Source organism: Typopeltis vanoorti, chromosome 1 (assembly GCF_054136105.1).
Source record: "Typopeltis vanoorti isolate ZY-2024b chromosome 1, IOZ_Tvanoo_1.0, whole genome shotgun sequence".
Taxonomy (NCBI): Eukaryota; Metazoa; Arthropoda; class Arachnida; order Uropygi; family Thelyphonidae; genus Typopeltis; species Typopeltis vanoorti.
In genome coordinates this window covers 16825993-16845065 of record NC_143549.1, presented here as the reverse complement: position 1 = coordinate 16845065, position 19073 = coordinate 16825993, and the positions used below count along the sequence as shown (strand labels likewise).

Genomic DNA, 19073 nt, shown 5'->3' with positions numbered 1-19073 from the left:
AGATAATGGAATGTCAGTTAATGGAGTTTTCATTTTGCAGAAGACAAGGAGAGGATGAGAATGCATTCTTGGAAGTTGAGAATGAATGCAATCAAGAAAGGCTTACCTTTTGGTAATTGTGAGTAAATTTAAGATAAGGTTTAATATCTGGTGTGGGTTATTGGTTGGTTGTTTTAGATTTACAGCTGAAGCAACTAATAATCTGAGGCTAGTGTATTATGTTCATGAATTGCATGTGTTCTTCTGGCTAGTTTGCCTGTTTTATGGAATGAAAAGCCTGAGTTTTTTTTTTTTTAGGTAAACCTCTTCCATCTCTGTACTAGACCATATAACTCACCTTCAGCTGAATAAGGGCATCATCGAAACTGACTGAGCTACAGAGGCTCAGTGTGGGTGATGTAATCCAGTCTGTTCCACCCATGTCAGCAACAGATCAGTTCTTGAAGACAGCCAGACTTATTTGCAAATGTTTGATGATGATGATAATAACATTAGTTGGAGAGGAAAAAGAAAAAAATAATTAACATGGACAGCTTTGAATAACTTTTTGTGAATCTGTTTTCTATAAATCTCAATTTCTTACATCTTATTTTATAAAAGTAAATTTTTTGAAACTGAAAATGTTACAGTTTGGCATTTACTACATCTTTTTTCCTCCAAAGATGTTTAGTTTCTAAGTAAATAAAGTCAGTTGAAGCTTTGTGAAAAACATTTCTGCTACTAGCATCTTACCTTTTCAGATCCTATTTCAGATCTGTTCTCATTGGAAGCTAGGTAGAAATCTAGGAACATACATCCATGGTATAGCTATGGTCAATTTCTGCTCAACAAACTAGCATCCTATAGCCTGCTTTCAACCTTTTACAAGCTTCCTCTTTGATGTCACTCACTATATATCATGGTAGATGTTTTTCTTTCCTCAGATTTTTTTGCCAATACAGGAGTACCCAGGACTGTGCTCTCACCACTTTCTCCTTCTTGTGCATAATGACCTGCTCTTGCTGATCTCAGATTCTATTCAATTGGCTATGCTGATGACAATAACTGCTCTTCTTTCTTTCTCTCTCATTTGACAAAACTTGTAGTGCTCACTCATTAGAATCCTCAAGATCCTCCATAACTAATGCTTTAAACTCTGATCTCACTATTCAGTAGGGCAAACTTCATTCGTGAACATCAGTGCTCCTACAAAACAGTCTTCTATAATTTCTCACAAGAGAGAAATTCAGTAACACTTGGATATCAGAACATGATCAGATTTCTCTTTTTGGACTGACCTGCTCTTCCAGCCTTTCCTGGCACAAATACAGCTGATCCATAGCTTCAGCAGCCACCAAAAAAACTTGATCTACTTTCCCATACAAGGCACTACTTTTCACCTGTGCAAATGCCAATACCTTTGAATATACTATTCAAAGTATATAGTATTGATATACTTTGAATACCTTATTTAAAGTATATGAATACTGAAAGAAGTGGATTGAACATATCAAAAGAATGGACAATTCAAGACTAAAAAATACTCCAATACCACCCATTTGGAGGTCAGGGATGACCAAGGAAAAGATGTAATGAGACCAGAACAGGCTACTGGGCCTAAATCTGCGAAAGAATGATGATGGTCTAAAACTGTACTAGCAATTCTTGATGCTATTCAGAAAAGAGAAGATTAATCAATGACTTATTGCTTACAGAATTGCTCTACTCCCTCTCTTAATGATGTGCAGTTTATTCCTTATGCCTCTTCTAGGTACTTTCATGATCAGCGCACTGGCCATTATCTTTCCTGCACTTTCTTTAAAAACTGTATCAGTAACAACAAGAGCAGCTGCTGGTCATCATCCATTTACTGTCTATTTTCAAACTTATTGAATACTTCTCTTGTTGCATTCCATCTACCTCTTTCTCTAGAACAGTCTCCCTCACGCTTTCCTCAGTAAAGACTACAGGCTTCAACTATTAAAAAAACATGACAAATTTCTTCTTTCTTCTTATCCACATTTTGTATTGATGTGTTATAGGCCTTGCAACCTTTCATTTGTGGGTCAAATTTAAAAAAAAAAAAAAAAAAAAGTTAATGATTAAAAGATCATGTTGGAAACCTTAAAACCCGGAACATTTCCCAGAGTAAGCATGAAAATGTATTTTGATACAAAGCAACTTTGTACCAAAATACTTTTTATCCACATTTGGTACTTATTTAACAAAATTATTTATGTAAGTACATAGAAGGCATATGTGGTAATTATTGTAAATTAGTATGGAATTTTTACTTCTTTTTTTTTTGCTTAGAGTTTTTATTGTTTTTAGGCCTACCTAATGTTGGAAAAAGCAGTATTATCAACAGTCTAAAGAGGAAAAAAGCATGTAATATTGGTTCCACGCCAGGAATCACTAAGTAAGTTTTAATTTTTACACTCATTATTATACATGTATGTCCTTATTTTTAAGACTAAACAAGCTAATCAAGTTGGGATCACTTAACAGGCAAAGCTAGATAAATGGAAAGAGACCTCTGCATACCCTTTTAAGTAATGTGTCAAACAGACTAGGGCTGCTAATCTAATGTCCATTCCTCATGCTCTTATGTTGCACTCATTAGTAGGTATCTACCTGGATGCCAGATGGACAAAGATTATTTGACAATTTTGGGACTTAGCTAAGCATAGTGTGTTGTTATTTGCTTACACCAAAATACAAATGATGGTACAACATGGTGGAATTTCATGCTGGTTGGGGTGTTGCCAAAGTAAACAAGGTGCCCTCAGATTTCATGAGGCTGAACAGTGAAAAATCAGCTACTGACACAAACTCCAAATCACCATCAGCAGAATTCAAGATTGGCACCATCAACATGAGACATCGATGAAAAAGAAGTGGATCTGTAGGAAAACTAGAGAAGTATACCACATTAACATAACTGGTCTTACTGAAACGAAGAGAACAGGTGAGATTCTTCCAAATAACCAATACAAGATGTTGTATTCTGAAATAATCATGAAGGACAGGAAGGAGTAGCTATAACATTCAATACTAAATACAAGGATGAACTTCTTGAATGAGAGACATATCAACCAGGTCATATAAAATATATAAATAATAAAAAAAAAAAAACTCATTGTTGCTGCCTTCAAACCCATTAATCAAATTAATAATCTGTTACCTTCTCCAAAAGACAAACTCTCAACAATGAAGTATACTGAGTTCAATGTTCATGCAGTCTGTCATACTACAGACATACAAGAAATATGTTTATATTTCTGAACATGAAGACTACATCCAGCTCATCAAACCACACAAATCTGGTTGGCTCAGCATGGAAATGAAAAGCAATAGGATCCAGTGGGAAAACACAAAGCTTTTACACAGATCTACAAACAGATATGAAAAGCTATTTAAAGAAAGTACTGAAGCTTTACTTCATTTGCTTGAGCATTAATCTGACATGTGATAGCCATACTGGTGGAAGAAATTCACATGGTGTTATTTAAGGTATTGATCTTTGTCTGTTGCTGTGAGTAAGCCTCTGGCTAGTGCCCTTCCCATAGCAGTTGAATTCTACAACCTTTGGCCAACTGCTGCTGAGCTAGGGTGGTTGACAGTTACTGGTTGAACTTTTGCTGGCTATTGCTTCTGGGGAATTCAGGGAAAGCATATGTTATGACTATTTCCCTGAACTTGAAGGCATACTGTTATAGCAATAACAACGAAAAATTTTACATATTTAAAAAAAAAATATGTAAAATAAAACATTTAAAAAAAATGTTTTTTTAAATATGTTTGCATATTTAAAAAAAAAAACAATTTTATAGCACAATAATCAGGTGTTTATGTTTACATAACTTGAAATTAATTAAAAACTAAAACTGCACAAAGAATCATCTTAAACATAAATAGATTGATAGAGTTAGCTTGGCATTGAAGTGACTAATATAAATCATAATTTATATTCATTTATCATCACCTTGTTGAAGAAGGTAGCAGTTATCATGCTCATGCCGGGATGCATCTTATGCTATGTATTGTGAAGTACAGCACTAGACATAGCTGATCATGAATGTGTTAAGGCATTGGTTGCAGAAAATCCTGAATTCAAATGTTAGCACTTCAGAGTTTGTCAAGTGAGTAGGAGGAATAGTTTTAGTGGATTTTAATTTGTTCAGTTTGAAATGTGATTGAATTTTAATTTGAATATAACATTCAGTACTGCTGACTGTTTATCTAAAGAATTCATTTAAAAATAATAATAATAAATGTGAAAATATATAACACACACATCTTTGCCTTGGTGTTTTCTTGCTGCATCTCTGCAACTTCATATGTTCAAACTCATAACTGCTCACCATGGGCATATAGCAAGATTTGAATAAAAATCAATTTAGAATGAAATGGTATCCATAAATGAATTGCTAACTGCAGAAATGTATATAAGTTGATTTGTTGCAAATTTTTGAACTACTTCAATAATTTTCTTATAGAACCTATTATCTTTATAACTCCTCAAACCCTTCAGTAGGAGATCTCAATGAAGCCATTTCAGAATAAAAATGGACATGCCCCCTTTCTGCAGTTAGCGATTTTAATATATATATACTGGAACCTATTCTGTTGTGTACATGCATGCTATAATTTAAATGTATGCTGTATAATTCATTGATTTTATTTCTAGAGTAATGCAAGAAGTTCATCTGGACAAACATATTAAACTTCTTGATACCCCTGGCATTGTAATGGCTAATGAAGAATTAGATCCTCTTTTAGCATTGAGAAATGCTGTCAAGATAGAAGCAGTTGATGATCCAATTGCGCCTGCAGAAATTGTTGTGCAGAGAGCCAATAAGGAACAGGTAATTTCATTTTGGGGGGGGGGGGGAGGTAGAACAATACTTTTTATCTAAAAAAAAACGCTTTAAATGAATACTTTTTTTAATAATTAGTAGGTAGTTTTAATTAGCTCAGTTTTTTATACTTTATTCAAATTAATTGTTTGGATTTCCACTGACTTATCACTTACTGTTGAAGAAATTGAATTTGAATTCAAGAATTTGGATTGAGGCTGTTATTATTATTGCACAGGCATCACCATGATGTCTGAAGACTTACCATGGGAGACCAAAAGTACAGTGAAAAACTAGTGTAATTAATGCTCTTTTGAAATTAGTGAGTTTTATCTTCTTTATTTTGTTATTTTCTTAGAAAAACTTTGTTTACAATCATATTACTACTGATTTTTGTGTATTTATATTATTTGATATATTTCTTGATATTTCATTGGAATACTGTAATATTCAAGTAGTACTGTAAAAGGGCCAAAATTTCACAAGAAATTTTGTGAAATATTGTAAACAAGGAGTATTTTCAAGTGAACGGAACCATGGCATTCCAGAATCTAGTGAAAATATTGAAATTTTAAGAAATATCTTGATTAAATCAAATGATTACATGGACAACAAGGACATTGGAAAAAGTTAAAAAGCAAATTAGAGCAGCATCTGAAGGACATGAAGAATAAGCAGTAAAAGAAGTTCCAAAAAGCATTGATTCTGGTAAGTTATTGCATAACAATAATCAGGTAAGTAAAACTAGTTATAAGAAAAGATTATTAGAACTGTGCTACTCCTACTTTGTTTTCCAGGTGCTAATATCAAAATTTGAAATTTTGAAAGAAATGGCAGTTCTAGTAAGATCAAGCGATTTGTCTTGTGATAAATGCATTATGAGAGAGGATGTGAATGAACTTCTGGATGAAGTGAGAGTGAAGATGAGAAAGTGAAAATATTATGTTACTTACATATGATAATGGGGTGCTTAAGGGTTAAAGCTGTATAACTGAGAGGAGACCTCCACATAGCCTTTAAAGGAATGCGGAGAACCGACCAGGGCTTCTGACCTAATGTCCAATCCTCACCTTCTCGTGCACCCTGTTGGGTATCTATTTTGATACTGAACGAATGAGGATGGGCTGGCAATTTGGGATTTAGCCGACCAAATTGTATTCTTATTGGTTAAACCAAAATAAAAAATGATGGTACAACATGACAAAATTTCATGCCGACTGGGGCGTCGCCCGGTTAAACAAGGCCCCCGTTGTTTTCGCCGGGGAACCAGGGTGAACAGCGAAAAGTCAGCTACTGGAACAAATCTGAAAACAAACCCCAACTCAACATCACCAGAGTTAAAGATCGGTACTATCAACGTAAGAAGCCTGAATGGCAAAGAAATGGAGCTAGCTGAGGAATTAGATAAGTACCAGATCGACATAATAGGGGTGACTGAAACAAAAAAGACCAAAACTGGTGAGATCTTTCTGAGCAATAAATACAAAATGTTATATTCAGGCAATGACAATCAAGGAAAAGAAGAAGTAGCCATAGTATTCAACACAAAATATGAGGCTAATCTTCTTGAATGGCAGTCAGTCTCAAGTAGAGTAATGTGGGCAAAAATGAGAATGGGGAACTGGACAATGAGACTTATTTGTGCCTATGGTCCCACAGAAGGTTCTACTAAGGTGTGGAGGAATTTTTTGATGCTTTAGAAAAAGCAACTGACACAATGAAAAAGGAAAAGTTGGTCCTTGTTGGGGATCTAAATAGCAGAGTAGGTAATGATTGTGAGACATATAAAAATATTTTGGGAAAATTTGGAGAAAAAAGCAAAGCTAATAATAATGGGAAATATCTGTTGGATTTCTGTTCAGGACATGGACTGGTTATTACTAACACCATGTTCCAACATAAAAATGTGCACAAATTCACATGGAGAGAAGAGGCTAGGAATAAGAAAAGTCTCATTGACTATGTTATTGTTGATAGTGATGTTTTCTCCCTGGTGCAGGACACCAGAGTGTACAGAGGATTTGCAATTGGAAGCGATCACTATTTAGTCTTGAACAGATAAAATTGAATTTCATCTTGAAAAGAATAACATGTAAGAAAGTTTTAAAGCGAATAAAAGTTGAGCAGCTCTCAGATGTAAACTGTAGACTAAAATACAGAAAGATTATTGAAAAGAAAATGAAAGAGTTTGAAAACAGGAATCAAACCTTGGAGATTCAGTGGCAAACTCTGAAGAAAACATTGATTGATTCTGCCAGAGAGGCATGTGGTGAGGTTGTGTGCAAGGATAAAAAAATCAGAACTCCCTGGTGGACACAGGAAGTTAAAGAGGCAGTGAAGGAAAAGAAGAGAGCATATCAAAAGTTCCTGGCAAATAAGTCAGCTTTTACTCTTACAGAATACAGAGACAAATGTAAGAAAGCTAAACAGTGTGTAAAACTAGCTAAACAAAAGTTATGGGAGGACTTTGGCAAGAATATAGAAAATAAATATCAAGAAGGTGGCAAAATATTCTGGAGGTTGTTGAAGAAGCTTAGGAATGGAGGAAAGAGTGCTGTAAAAGGAGTTAGAGATGATAAAGGTGACATGAAAACAGGAGAAAAAGATATCCTTGAAGTATGGAGTAATTACTTTGAAAAACTGCTAAATGAAACAAGCAGTGATGACAGCACAGTGATAAAAAACACTGACCAGGCATGCAGTCAGGAATACATAACCATACTTGAAGTAGAAAAAGCCATCAAAGACTTGAAATGTGGAAAGGCAGCAGGAGTAGATGATATTCGACCAGAAATGCTGAAGTATGGTGGTATAAAAGTCTTACAGTGGCTGCACTGCATAGTTCAGAAAGCCTGGACAGAGGGACGAATTCCCGATGATTGGAGTAGAGCTCTCATAGTACCCATATATAAAAAGGGAAATAAAACTGAATGTGAGAATTACAGAGGTATTTCCCTACTGAGTGTTCCTGGCAAGATCTATGCAAGTATACTTGAGAAACGGTTGAGAAGAATTGTGGAAGAAAAGCTTGGTGAAGAACAAGCTGGATTCAGGCCAAATAGATGCTGTCAGGATCAGATCTTCACTTTACGACAAATAGTTGAGAAAGCATGGGAATATACAAAGATCTGTATTTAAGTTTTGTCGATTTGGAAAAGGCATATGACAATGTGCCAAGAGAGAAGCTATTCAATACGCTGCAGTTATATGGTGTCAATGGGGCATTATATCAAGCAATACTTAGTCTTTATTTGAGTTGTAAGTCAGCAGTTAGAATTGAAGGAAGTACAGGAAGATGGTTTAATGTTAAATCTGGTGTGAGACAAGGATGTACATTATTCCCTCTGTTATTCATCATCTATATGGATCACATTATGAAGGAAAGTGGTATTAAACCTGATATCAAAATTGGAGATGTTAATGTCAGCTCTTTGCTTTATGCGGATGATGTTATACTTCTAAATAAATCCGCTACAAGTCTGCAAGATTCTCTGACTAAATTGAATAGCTGTTGTAATAGATATGGTATGAAGGTCAGCAATAAAAAGACAAAGACAATGAAAATAGGCAGAATCATTGAAAATGTCAACTGTGTTGTGAATGGAGAACCTGTGGAACATGTAAAACATTTCAGTTACTTAGGCACGATTTTTACTGAAGATGGTAAATTAAATATAGAAATAAACAACAGAATCAGCAAAGCTGGTATGGTGGGAAGTCAATTGAATAAATTCATATGGAATAAGAGAGAAATTAGTCGGAACACTAAATTAGCTGTATACAAGACAGTATTCAAACCAGTTTTAACTTATGGATCTGAGAGCTGGGTCAGAAGTAAAACACTTGACCAAAGACTAGAGACCGCAGATATGAGAGTCCTGAGAAAGATTTGAGGCGTGAACAGATGGCATCAATGGCAATATGATATTAAAAATGAGGATATTAGGAAAGAACTTGACATTGTCAGCATCCAGGAATGCGTTAGCAGAGCTAATCTCAGGCGGTATGGTCACTTAAATAGAATGGGAGAGGAAAGATTAGCAAAACAAGTGTTCTCTGCCAGGTTGGCAGGAAAACGACCCAGAGGAAGACCAAGATATAGGTGGATTGATACGGTACAAAGTGCCTTAGACGATAGAAATATAAGATCTGATAATGTTGGAGTCTTGACAAGTAACAGACTGATTTGGAGGAAAATTGTAGATAGGAAGTTAGTAATGATGTAAATTTTTCATGTAGTACTGTCATATCCTGTACACCCCTTGAGGGTACATGGCAGGAATTTGATGATGATGATGACATATGATAACACAGAATTAAGAAAGGTTATGATAACAAATGATTTGACATGTAGGCTGTGGAGAAAGAATGACTTTTGGATGTGTGTGTGTGTGTGTGTGTGGAGTGAGTTTGAAGGAAGAAGTGATTTATATAAGTGAGATGGCTTGTACTTGAATATGTTTGATCAATAAGGAGTCTGGAAAAATGATTTATTGGTATAAGACCTGATAATACAGATAGTCATTGGCCTGGTTGGCCGAGTGGTTAGTATATCCACTTTCCAGCCAAGAGGCTGCGGATTCAAATCCCACCTAGACATGGATGTTTGTGATTGTCTTTCACCTTCATTCATACAAGTGAATAAACACTCCCAAGATGGAGTAGACCACCATGGGAGAAGTAGACCCTACCCTCTGACAAATGGGAGAGGCTTTTACCTTAGCAGTGGGGAAAAGTTACAGGCTGATTAAAAAAACAACAACCACAAAGATAATAATAATACAGATAGTCAGGGAGATTATGATGAAAGCAGTAGTAAGAATTTGTGTTAAGAGTTATCTGAACAGGAATGTGAAAGTTGTTCAACTGGATCATGCACCGTACAGAGGAGAGTATACAAATATGCATGGAGGTAAGTTGTGTCTGCACACAAATGCCAGGATTATAAGGAACAAAAGGGTTGAGTTTGTTGTCTTAACCCCTTTGCCAGATCTCACGATTGGCATTAGTGAGAGCTGGCTCTGAGAAGGAGATGTGCTAACTGGTATTGAGTGTAATGGGCACAGTATTTTTAGGAAGGATAGACAAAATAGGTGAGGAGGTGATATGTTGCTAATGATATTTGATGATTTGACTTTATTAGACCCTGTGAGGCATGGGCGTCCATAGAGGGGGAGAGGGACAAAGGAGCACTTGCCTCCTGGGATCGAGTAAAATATTCCACAAATTATAATCGTAAAAGTGATTGAGATATGTAACCTTCGATAGATATGGCTGAAAAATTAACAATCTTCTTCTTCTTCTTCTGCAGCTTCTCCCACTTAAGTGGGGTCACTGTTTGTTATGAGTCTCCTCCACACCTTCCTGTCTTGGGCTGTCACCACATCCAAGTTCTTCATCTTCAAGTCCTCTTCTACCAGCTCCCTCCATCTCTTCTTTGGCCGCCCACGCTTCCGCCTTCCTTGCACATCCATCTGCATGACCCTTCTTCCCACATATTCGTCCTCCCTCCTCATCACATGACCAAACCATCTCAACCTTGCCTCCTGTATTTTCGCTCCTAAGTTCGTAACTTTCACTGTTCCCCTGACATAGTCATTTCTCAGATGATCCTTTCTGGTCACACTGCACATCCACCTAAGCATTCTCATCTCTGCTACTTCCATCCTGCTGATGTTATTTTTCCTCAGGGCCACAGTTTCTATAGCATATGTCATAGCTGGCCTCACTACTGTCCTATAAATTTTGCCTTTCAGATTGATCGGCACCCTCTTATCACATAACACTCCAGCCATCTCCCTCCAGTTCCTCCAACCTGCTTGTATCCTGCATCCCACTTCCTTCTCACCTCCTCCATCTTCTTCCACTGTCGAACCTAAGTATCTAAAGTCTCTCACCTTCCTGATGACATTTCCTTCCAGCTCCTGGTCTGTCTCCTGGCCACCACCCACTGCGCAACACATATACTCTGTCTTACTTATGCTCAGTCTCATACCTCTCTCTTCCAGTACTTTTCTCCATCTTTCCAGTTTAGTTTCCGCTTTTTCTCTTGTATCTACACACAGCAAGATGTCATCTGCATACAACAACATTGTCCAAGGTGCATCTTCTCTCACCTCCTCTGTTACCACCTCCATCACAATATTAAACAGAAACGGACTTGATGCTGACCCTTGATGCAAGCCAACTGTTACTTGAAAACTTTCTGTCTGTCCCAAACAGGTCCGAACACTTGTCTTCACATTTCTGTACATTTCCTGCACCAACCTGACATATTTCTCCGGCACCTTCTTCTCCCTCAGACACCTCCAGACTTCTTGCCTTGGCACTCTATCGTATGCTTTCTCCAGATCAATAAATACCAGATGTAGCTCCCTTTGGTTCTCTCGATATTTTTTCATCATCTGTCGTAACCCAAAGATAGCATCTGTTGTTGATCTACCAGGCATGAAGCCAAATTGTTCCTTTGCAATCTCCACCTCCTCCCTCAATCTACCATCAAGAACCCTTTCTAGGATCTTCATTGTGTGGGACATCAACTTTATTCCTCTGTAATTTTTACAGGCTTGTGCATCCCCTTTACCCTTGTAGATGGGAACAAGAGTACTCTCCCTCCATTCCTCGGGTATATTTTCCTGTTGGCAAACTTTCATGAACAGGTCCCACAGCAGGTCAATTCCCTCTTCCCCCAGTGCCTTCCATACCTCCACTGGAATTCTGTCGGGGCCCACCGCTTTTCCATTCCTCATCCTCTTCATGGCCTCCGTCACTTCCATTCTACTGATGTTCTGCACCATCCCCTCAGAAGGCTGCCCATCTCCTCTGTGAGTCCTTGCATTTTCCTCATTCAGAAGTCCCTCAAAGTATATTTTCCATCTGTTTCTTATGTCCACATCCCTCCATAATACTCTTCCTTCAGCATCTTTGATCTGCCTCACATGTAAGATGTCCTTAGCTACTTTATTTCTACATTTCGCTAGTTGGTAAATTTTTCTCTGTCCTTCCTTTGTTTCTAATTGATCATACAGATCTTGATATGCCATGGCCTTCGCCTGTGCCACAACTCTCTTGGCTTCTTGCTTTCTCTCTTTGTACACCTCTCTGTCCTCTTCCACTCTTGACTCATCCCACTTCTGCTTTGCCTTCCTCTTAGCTGTCACTGCCACTTGTACATCATTATTCCACCACCAACCCTCCTTCTGCTCTCTAATCTTTCCAGATGTCTCACCAAGCACCTCGATTGCACAGCTCAGGATTACTTTTGAATTATGTTTCCACCAATCTTGTACACTTTCCAGTCCATCCGAAATCCTCTCTAACACTCTCTCCCTAAAACGATTCCTCACACTCTCTTCTTTTAAGCGAAACCACTTAATTGTCTTCATCCCATGGCAACCAGAAGTTCTTATCTTCGATCTTAATTTAAAGTCTGCGCACAGCAGTCGGGGTTGTTGTGCTACTTGATCTGTTGGAATTACCTTACAATTTGTCACAACCTTAAGGTGTTTTCTTCTAGTCAAAATGTAGTCAATTTGTGAGCTGTTGTTACCACTTCTAAATGTTATCAAATGTTCTTCCCTCTTGAAGAAAAACGAGTTCACAATTGCCAGATCAAACGCTACTGCAAAGTCCACAACCCTCTCTCCTTCCTGGTTCATCATTCCCACTCCGTGGCCACCACGCACCCTTTCACAGTCTCTATTCTGTCTTCCTATGTGCCCGTTCAAGTCTCCTCCGACAATCACCATCTCATTTTCTTCCAATTCCCTCATTTCGTCATCTAACACGTTCCAGAACTCATCTTTTTCCTCTACTGTACAACCAACTTGCGGGGCATATACACATAATACGACCACCCGCTCTTCTCCAAGACCCAATTTCATTCGCATGATCCTGTCGTTCCTTCTACCCACGTCCAGTACTTCACCCTTCATTCTGCCTATGATTATGATTATGAAAAATTAACAATTAACAACTAACTATGATTATGAAAAATTAACAATAAAAATAGAAATACCTAGACAATGTTCCATAGAGAAATATAGATGCAATTAGCCTGGAATCACACCTGAAGATTCACACCTATTATCTGTACCATTAAAAGAAGTTTCAGCAAATTGAGATGTGTGAATACATGGTTAAGGTCCACTATCTCAGAAACGTACTTATCAGGTTTATGTATGATTAGTGTGCAAAGGAAGAAACTATAAGAGGAAGCGGTAAAGAAGGAATTTAGTGAAAATGTCATCAATAGTTTTGCAAGCGATAGACGGAGAATTCAATTTTTATATGATACGTGATTATTAAAATTAATATATATGCAGTCATACTCCGACTTACGTGCATCCGGAGTTACGCGGTTTCTTATATGTACGTAATCCGTCACGCCTCACCACTAGTCGTATCTTTTTGGTGCCAGCCACATTCGCCAGTGTTGCACATGCTGTGAAGAAGCACTGACATGTTTGGCGTGGTCTTCATTCATACACGATTTTTATAGTCTTGCTTAATGTTATGTTCTTGATAAAAATTTTATCACATAAAAAATAATAATGTCACCCAAAAGAAGCAAGTTCGATTCTTCTGCTGCTAGCAAGAAAAGAAAAACATTCAAAGTGTACTACACACAGTGTTTGTTTGCAAGTCTGAATGAAGCTATGAGGCAAAATGATAAGTTAAAGAGTTTTGGAAACGGTTTAATGTTTTAGATGCTGTAAGGATTATTGGAGTTTCTTGGGGGTGTCTCCAATATCGGAGACTCTTCACTAATGAAGAGACCGAAATCTCAGATCCAGTTTTACCAGAAAAGCACATGACAATTGCAAAATTAACAGAAGGTCTCAGCTTAATTAAGAAAGGCTTACAGATTTTGGAGGACATGGATTTTAACGAGGAATGAATTGTAGCCACAAGGCAAGGAATAAAAAAATCACTGGCTTGCTATGAAGAAATTTTGCGTGAATGACAAGAAAAAGACATTATGCCGTCAGATGAATCTGTTAGATTTTATGAAACCATTGACATCGAAATAACTTTCTTTTTTTTATGTACGAAAAACTACAATTATGATTATATTTCTTAAAAAAATATAGGTGTTTTTGTAAACCTTTGGTCCCAATTGTATGTTTGTATATATATAAATTACATGCAAAATTATACCCCGAGTTACGCGAATTCGACTTACGCGCTTTTTGTTGGTCCCACCTGCCGCGTAACGTCGGGGTATCACTGTATATATTAATTCATGTTTCCCTGACTGGAAAAATATAAAGGAAACCATACTAAAAGCAGCAGAAGGAAGTTTAGAATATAAATCAAGGAAAAACAAAAAATGGCTCAGAACTTGGAATGATGATTTAAAGGAAAAAACAGACTTTTAAAATCTATCTGCAGAGTAAAAACATTGCTGACTATATTGAATATAAGAAACTACGGGCTGAAGTCAGAAAGCTTGCCAGAAGTATACACAGAGAAGATTGGAATAAATATGTTAAATCATTAGAGCAGGATATCACTAGACCACAAAGAATAGGTTTAAAATTTTTTCAAGCAACTACAAACAGCAGAAAATTACCAATTAAGAAATAATCTAATTTCCAAAGCGGATTGAATAGAACACTACAAAACATTGTGGAATGAAAAACAAGAAATACGAAACAATGACAAAAACTCACAAAATTGAAGATATCAATACACAGGAAAGTACAGAAGAAATAACAATGGAAGAATTTAAAAATTCAAGAAATAGAAAAAGCCCATTCCTGGATGGAATATGCGTTGAGCTCTTTAAATATGCAGACAATAGCTTAAAAGAAAACCTACTTAAACTCTTCAGTAATATCTGGAAATATCAAAAGATTAGGAAACTGGAGCAGTAATAAATATTCACAGAAAAGATCCCAAGGACAAATGTGGAAATTACAGAGGCATCATATATCATTATAAAGTTACTCTTAATAACAGCATCTAAACTATATGCAAACATTTTGAAGAACAGACTACTTAATTATACAGAAAATTATTTAGAAAAAGAAAAAAGTGTGGTTTTAGAAGAGGGAGAGGATGCACAGATGCCTCTTTCACAATGCAACAGATCATAGAAAAAAGAAAAGAATTTAATCTGCCCACTTTTCTTCTATTTATTAACTATGAAAAGGCATGGGGTGCTTAAGGGTCAAAGCTGTATAACTGAGAGGAGACCTCCACATAGCCTTTAAAGGAATGCGGAGAACCGACCAGGGCTTCTGACCTAATGTCCAATCCTCACCTTCTCGTGGTGCACCCTGTTGGGTATCTACTTTGATACTGAACGAACGAGGATGGGCTGGCAATTTGGGATTTAGCCGACCAAATTGTATTCTTATTGGTTAACCCAAAATAAAAAATGATGGTACAACATGACAAAATTTCATGCCGGCTGGGGCATCGCCCGGTTAAACAAGGCCCTCGTTGTTTTCGCCAGGGAACCAGGGCGAACAGCGAAAAGTCAGCTACTGGAACAAATCTGAAAACCAACCCCAACTCATCATCACCAGAGTTAAAGATCGGTACTATCAACGTAAGAAGCCTGAATGGCAAAGAAATGGAGCTAGCTGAGGAATTAGATAGGTATCAGATCGACATAATAGGGGTTACTGAATCAAAAAAGACCAAAACTGGTGAGATCTTTCTGAGCAATAAATACAAAATGTTATATTCAGGCAATAACAATCAAGGAAAAGAAGGAGTAGCCATAGTATTCAACACAAAATACGAGGCTAATCTTCTTGAATGGCAGTCAGTCTCAAGTAGAGTAATGTGGCCAAATATGAGAATGGGGAACTGGACAATGAGACTTATTTGTGCCTATGGTCCCACAGAAGGTTCTACTAAGGTAGAAGTGGAGGAATTTTTTGAGGCTTTAGAAAAAGCAACTGACAATGAAAAAGGAAAAGTTGGTCCTTGTTGGGGATCTAAATAGTAGAGTAGGAAATGATTGTGAGACATACAAAAATATTTTGGGAAAATTTGGAGAAAAGAGCAAAGCTAATAATAATGGCAAATATCTGTTGGATTTCTGCTCAGGACATGGACTGGTTATTACTAACACCATGTTCCAACATAAAAATGTGCACAGATTCACATGGAGACAATAGGCAAGGAATAAGAAAAGTCTCATTGACTATGTTATTGTTGATAGTGATGTTTTCTCCCTGGTGCAGGACATCAGAGTGTACAGAGGATTTGAAATTGGAAGTGATCACTATTTAGTCTTGAGCAGGATAAAATTGAATTTCAAATTGAAAAGAATTACATGTAAGAAAGTTTTAAAGCGAATAAAAGTTGAGCAGCTCTCAGATGTGAACTGTAGACTAAAATACAGAAAGATTATTGAAAAGAAAATGAAAGAGTTTGAGAACAGGAATCAAACCTTGGATATTCAGTGGCAAACTCTGAAGGAAACATTGATTGATTCTGCCAGAGAGGCATGTGGTGAGGTTGTGTGCAAAGATAAAAAAATCAACACTCCCTGGTGGACACAGGAAGTTAAAGAGGCAGTGAAGGAAAAGAAGAAAGCATATCAAAAGTTCCTGGCAAATAAGTCAGCTTTTACTCTTACAGAATACAGAGACAAATGTAAGAAATCTAAACAGTGTGTAAAACTAGCTAAACAAAAGTCATGGGAGGACTTTGGCAAGAATATAGAAAATAAATATCAAGAAGGTGGCAAAATATTCTGGAGGTTGTTGAAGAAGCTTAGGAATGGAGGAAAGAGTGCTGTAAAAGGAGTTAGAGATGATAAATGTGACATGAAAACAGGAGAAAAAGATATCCTTTAAGTATGGAGTAATTACTTTGAAAAACTGCTAAATGAAACAAGCAGTGATGACAGCACAGTGATAAAAAACACTGACCAGGCATGCAGTCAGGAATACATATCCATACTTGAAGTAGAAAAAGCCATCAAAGGCTTGAAATGTGGAAAGGCAGCAGGAGTAGATGATATTCGACCAGATATGCTGAAGTATGGTGGGTATAAAAGTCTTACAGTGGCTGCACTGCATAGTTCAGAAAGCCTGGACAGAGAGAGACGAATTCCCAATGATTGGAGTAGAGCTCTCATAGTACCCATATATAAAAAGAGAAATAAAACTGCATGTGAGAATTACAGAGGTATTTCCCTACTGAGTGTTCCTGGCAAGATCTATGCAAGTATACTTGAGAAACAGTTGAGAAGAATTGTGGAAGAAAAGCTTGGTGAAGAACAAGCTGGATTCAGGCCAAATAGAGGCTGTCAGGATCAGATCTTCACTTTACGACAAATAGTCGAGAAAGCATGGGAATATAACAGAGATCTGTACTTAAGTTTTGTCGATTTGGAAAAGGTATATGACAAGGTGCCAAGAGAGAAGCTATTCAATACGCTACAGTTAAATGCTGTCAATGGGGCATTATATCAAGCAATACTTAGTCTTTATTTGAGTTGTAAGTCAGCAGTTAGAATTCAAGGAAGTACAGGAAGGTGGTTAATGTTAAATCTGGTGTGAGACAAGGATGTACATTATCCCCTCTGTTATTCATTATCTATATGGATCACATTATGAAGGAAAGTAGTATTAAACATGATATCAAAATTGGAGATGTTAATGTCAGCTCTTTGCTTTATGCGGATGATGTTATACTTCTAAATAAATCTGCTACAAGTCTGCAAGATTCTCTGACAAAATTGAATAGCTGTTGTAAGAGATATGGTATGAAGGTCAGCAATAAAAAGACAAAGACAATGAAAATAGACAGAATCATTGAAAATGTCAACTGTGTTGTGAATGGAGAACCTGTGGAACAAGTGAAACATTTCAGTTACTTAGGCACAATTTTTACCGAAGATGATAAATTAAATATAGAAATAGACAACAGAATCAGCATAGCTGGTATGGTAGGAAGTCAATTGAATAAATTCATATGGAATAAGTGAGAAATTAGTCGGAACACTAAATTAGCTGTATACAAGACAGTGTTCAAACCAGTTTAACTTATAGATCTGACAGCTGGGTCAGAAGTAAAATACTTGACCAAAGACTAGAGACTGCAGATATGAGAGTCCTGAGAAAGATTATAGGCGTGAACAGATGGCATCAATGGCAATATCATATTAAAAATGAGGATATTAGGAAAGAACTTGACATTGTCAGCATCCAGGAATGTGTTAGCAGAGCTAATCTCAGATGGTATGGTCACTTAAATAGAATGGGAGAGGAAAGATTAGCAAAACAAGTGATCTCTGCCAGGTTGGTTGGCAGGAAAACGACCCAAAGGAAGACCAAGATATAGGTGGATTGATACGGTACAAAGTGCCTTAGACGATAGAAATATAAGATCTGATAATGTTGGAGTCTTGACAAGTAACAGACTGATTTGGAGGAAAATTGTAGATAGGAAGTTAGTAATGATGTAATTTTTTCATGTAGTACTGTCATATCCTGTACACCCCTTGAGGGTACATGGCAGGAATTTGATGATGATGATGATGATGAAAAGGCATATGATAACTTGAACAGAAATCTATTCTGGAAAATATTACAAGATGATAAAATACCTCCTCAATTAATTAATGCTATAAAAAGCCTATACAGAGAAACAAAAATTTGCAGATAGAACATTATCAGAACCTATAACTATAAATAAAGGAGTAAGACAAGGTTGTGGCTTATCCTCAATCCTATTCAACATTTATATAAACAGAATCCTAAAAGAATGGAAAACAATTGTCAAAGATGGAGTTAAACTATCAAATAATATACAGCTAAATACAATACTTTATGCAAATGATCAAGTACTAATTTCAAATTTAGAAGATAAACTCCAAATTGCAACTACCATCTAAATGAAATAGCAAAAAAATTTTAAATGAAAATATCTGAAACAAAAACAAAAGCTATGGCAATGTGTGGAAACACCATTCAAAAAGTCAAAATTATGCTTAACAATAAAATAATAGAACAAGTTACAGAATTCAAATACAAAGAACTATATTCTCGCAATACAATACTGATTCACAATTGGAAGCAAGACTACAAATTTACAATAGAATGAATGGCATAAATAAAAGAAAATTTGGAAAACAAATGACTAAAGAAATTCAATTAAGATTACATAACATGACCTCTAAACTATTTCTCAAATTTGGAAGTGAAACATCATCAAATTCCTGCCATGTACCCTCAAGGGGTGTACAGGATATGATAGTACTACATG

At 36.6% G+C, this 19073-nt stretch overlaps 1 protein-coding gene across 1 annotated transcript in view; it reads left to right on the top strand.

Annotated features, from left to right (window-relative positions):
• Ns1 (Nucleostemin 1) overlaps positions 1–19073 on the top strand; it is a 231282-nt gene that overhangs the window by 120134 nt on the left and 92075 nt on the right. The window contains exons 9-10 of the mRNA XM_090396775.1: positions 2311–2398; positions 4670–4847. Of these exons, the coding sequence (XP_090252901.1) occupies positions 2311–2398; positions 4670–4847 (266 nt within the window). The remainder of the gene's footprint in view (positions 1–2310; positions 2399–4669; positions 4848–19073) is intronic.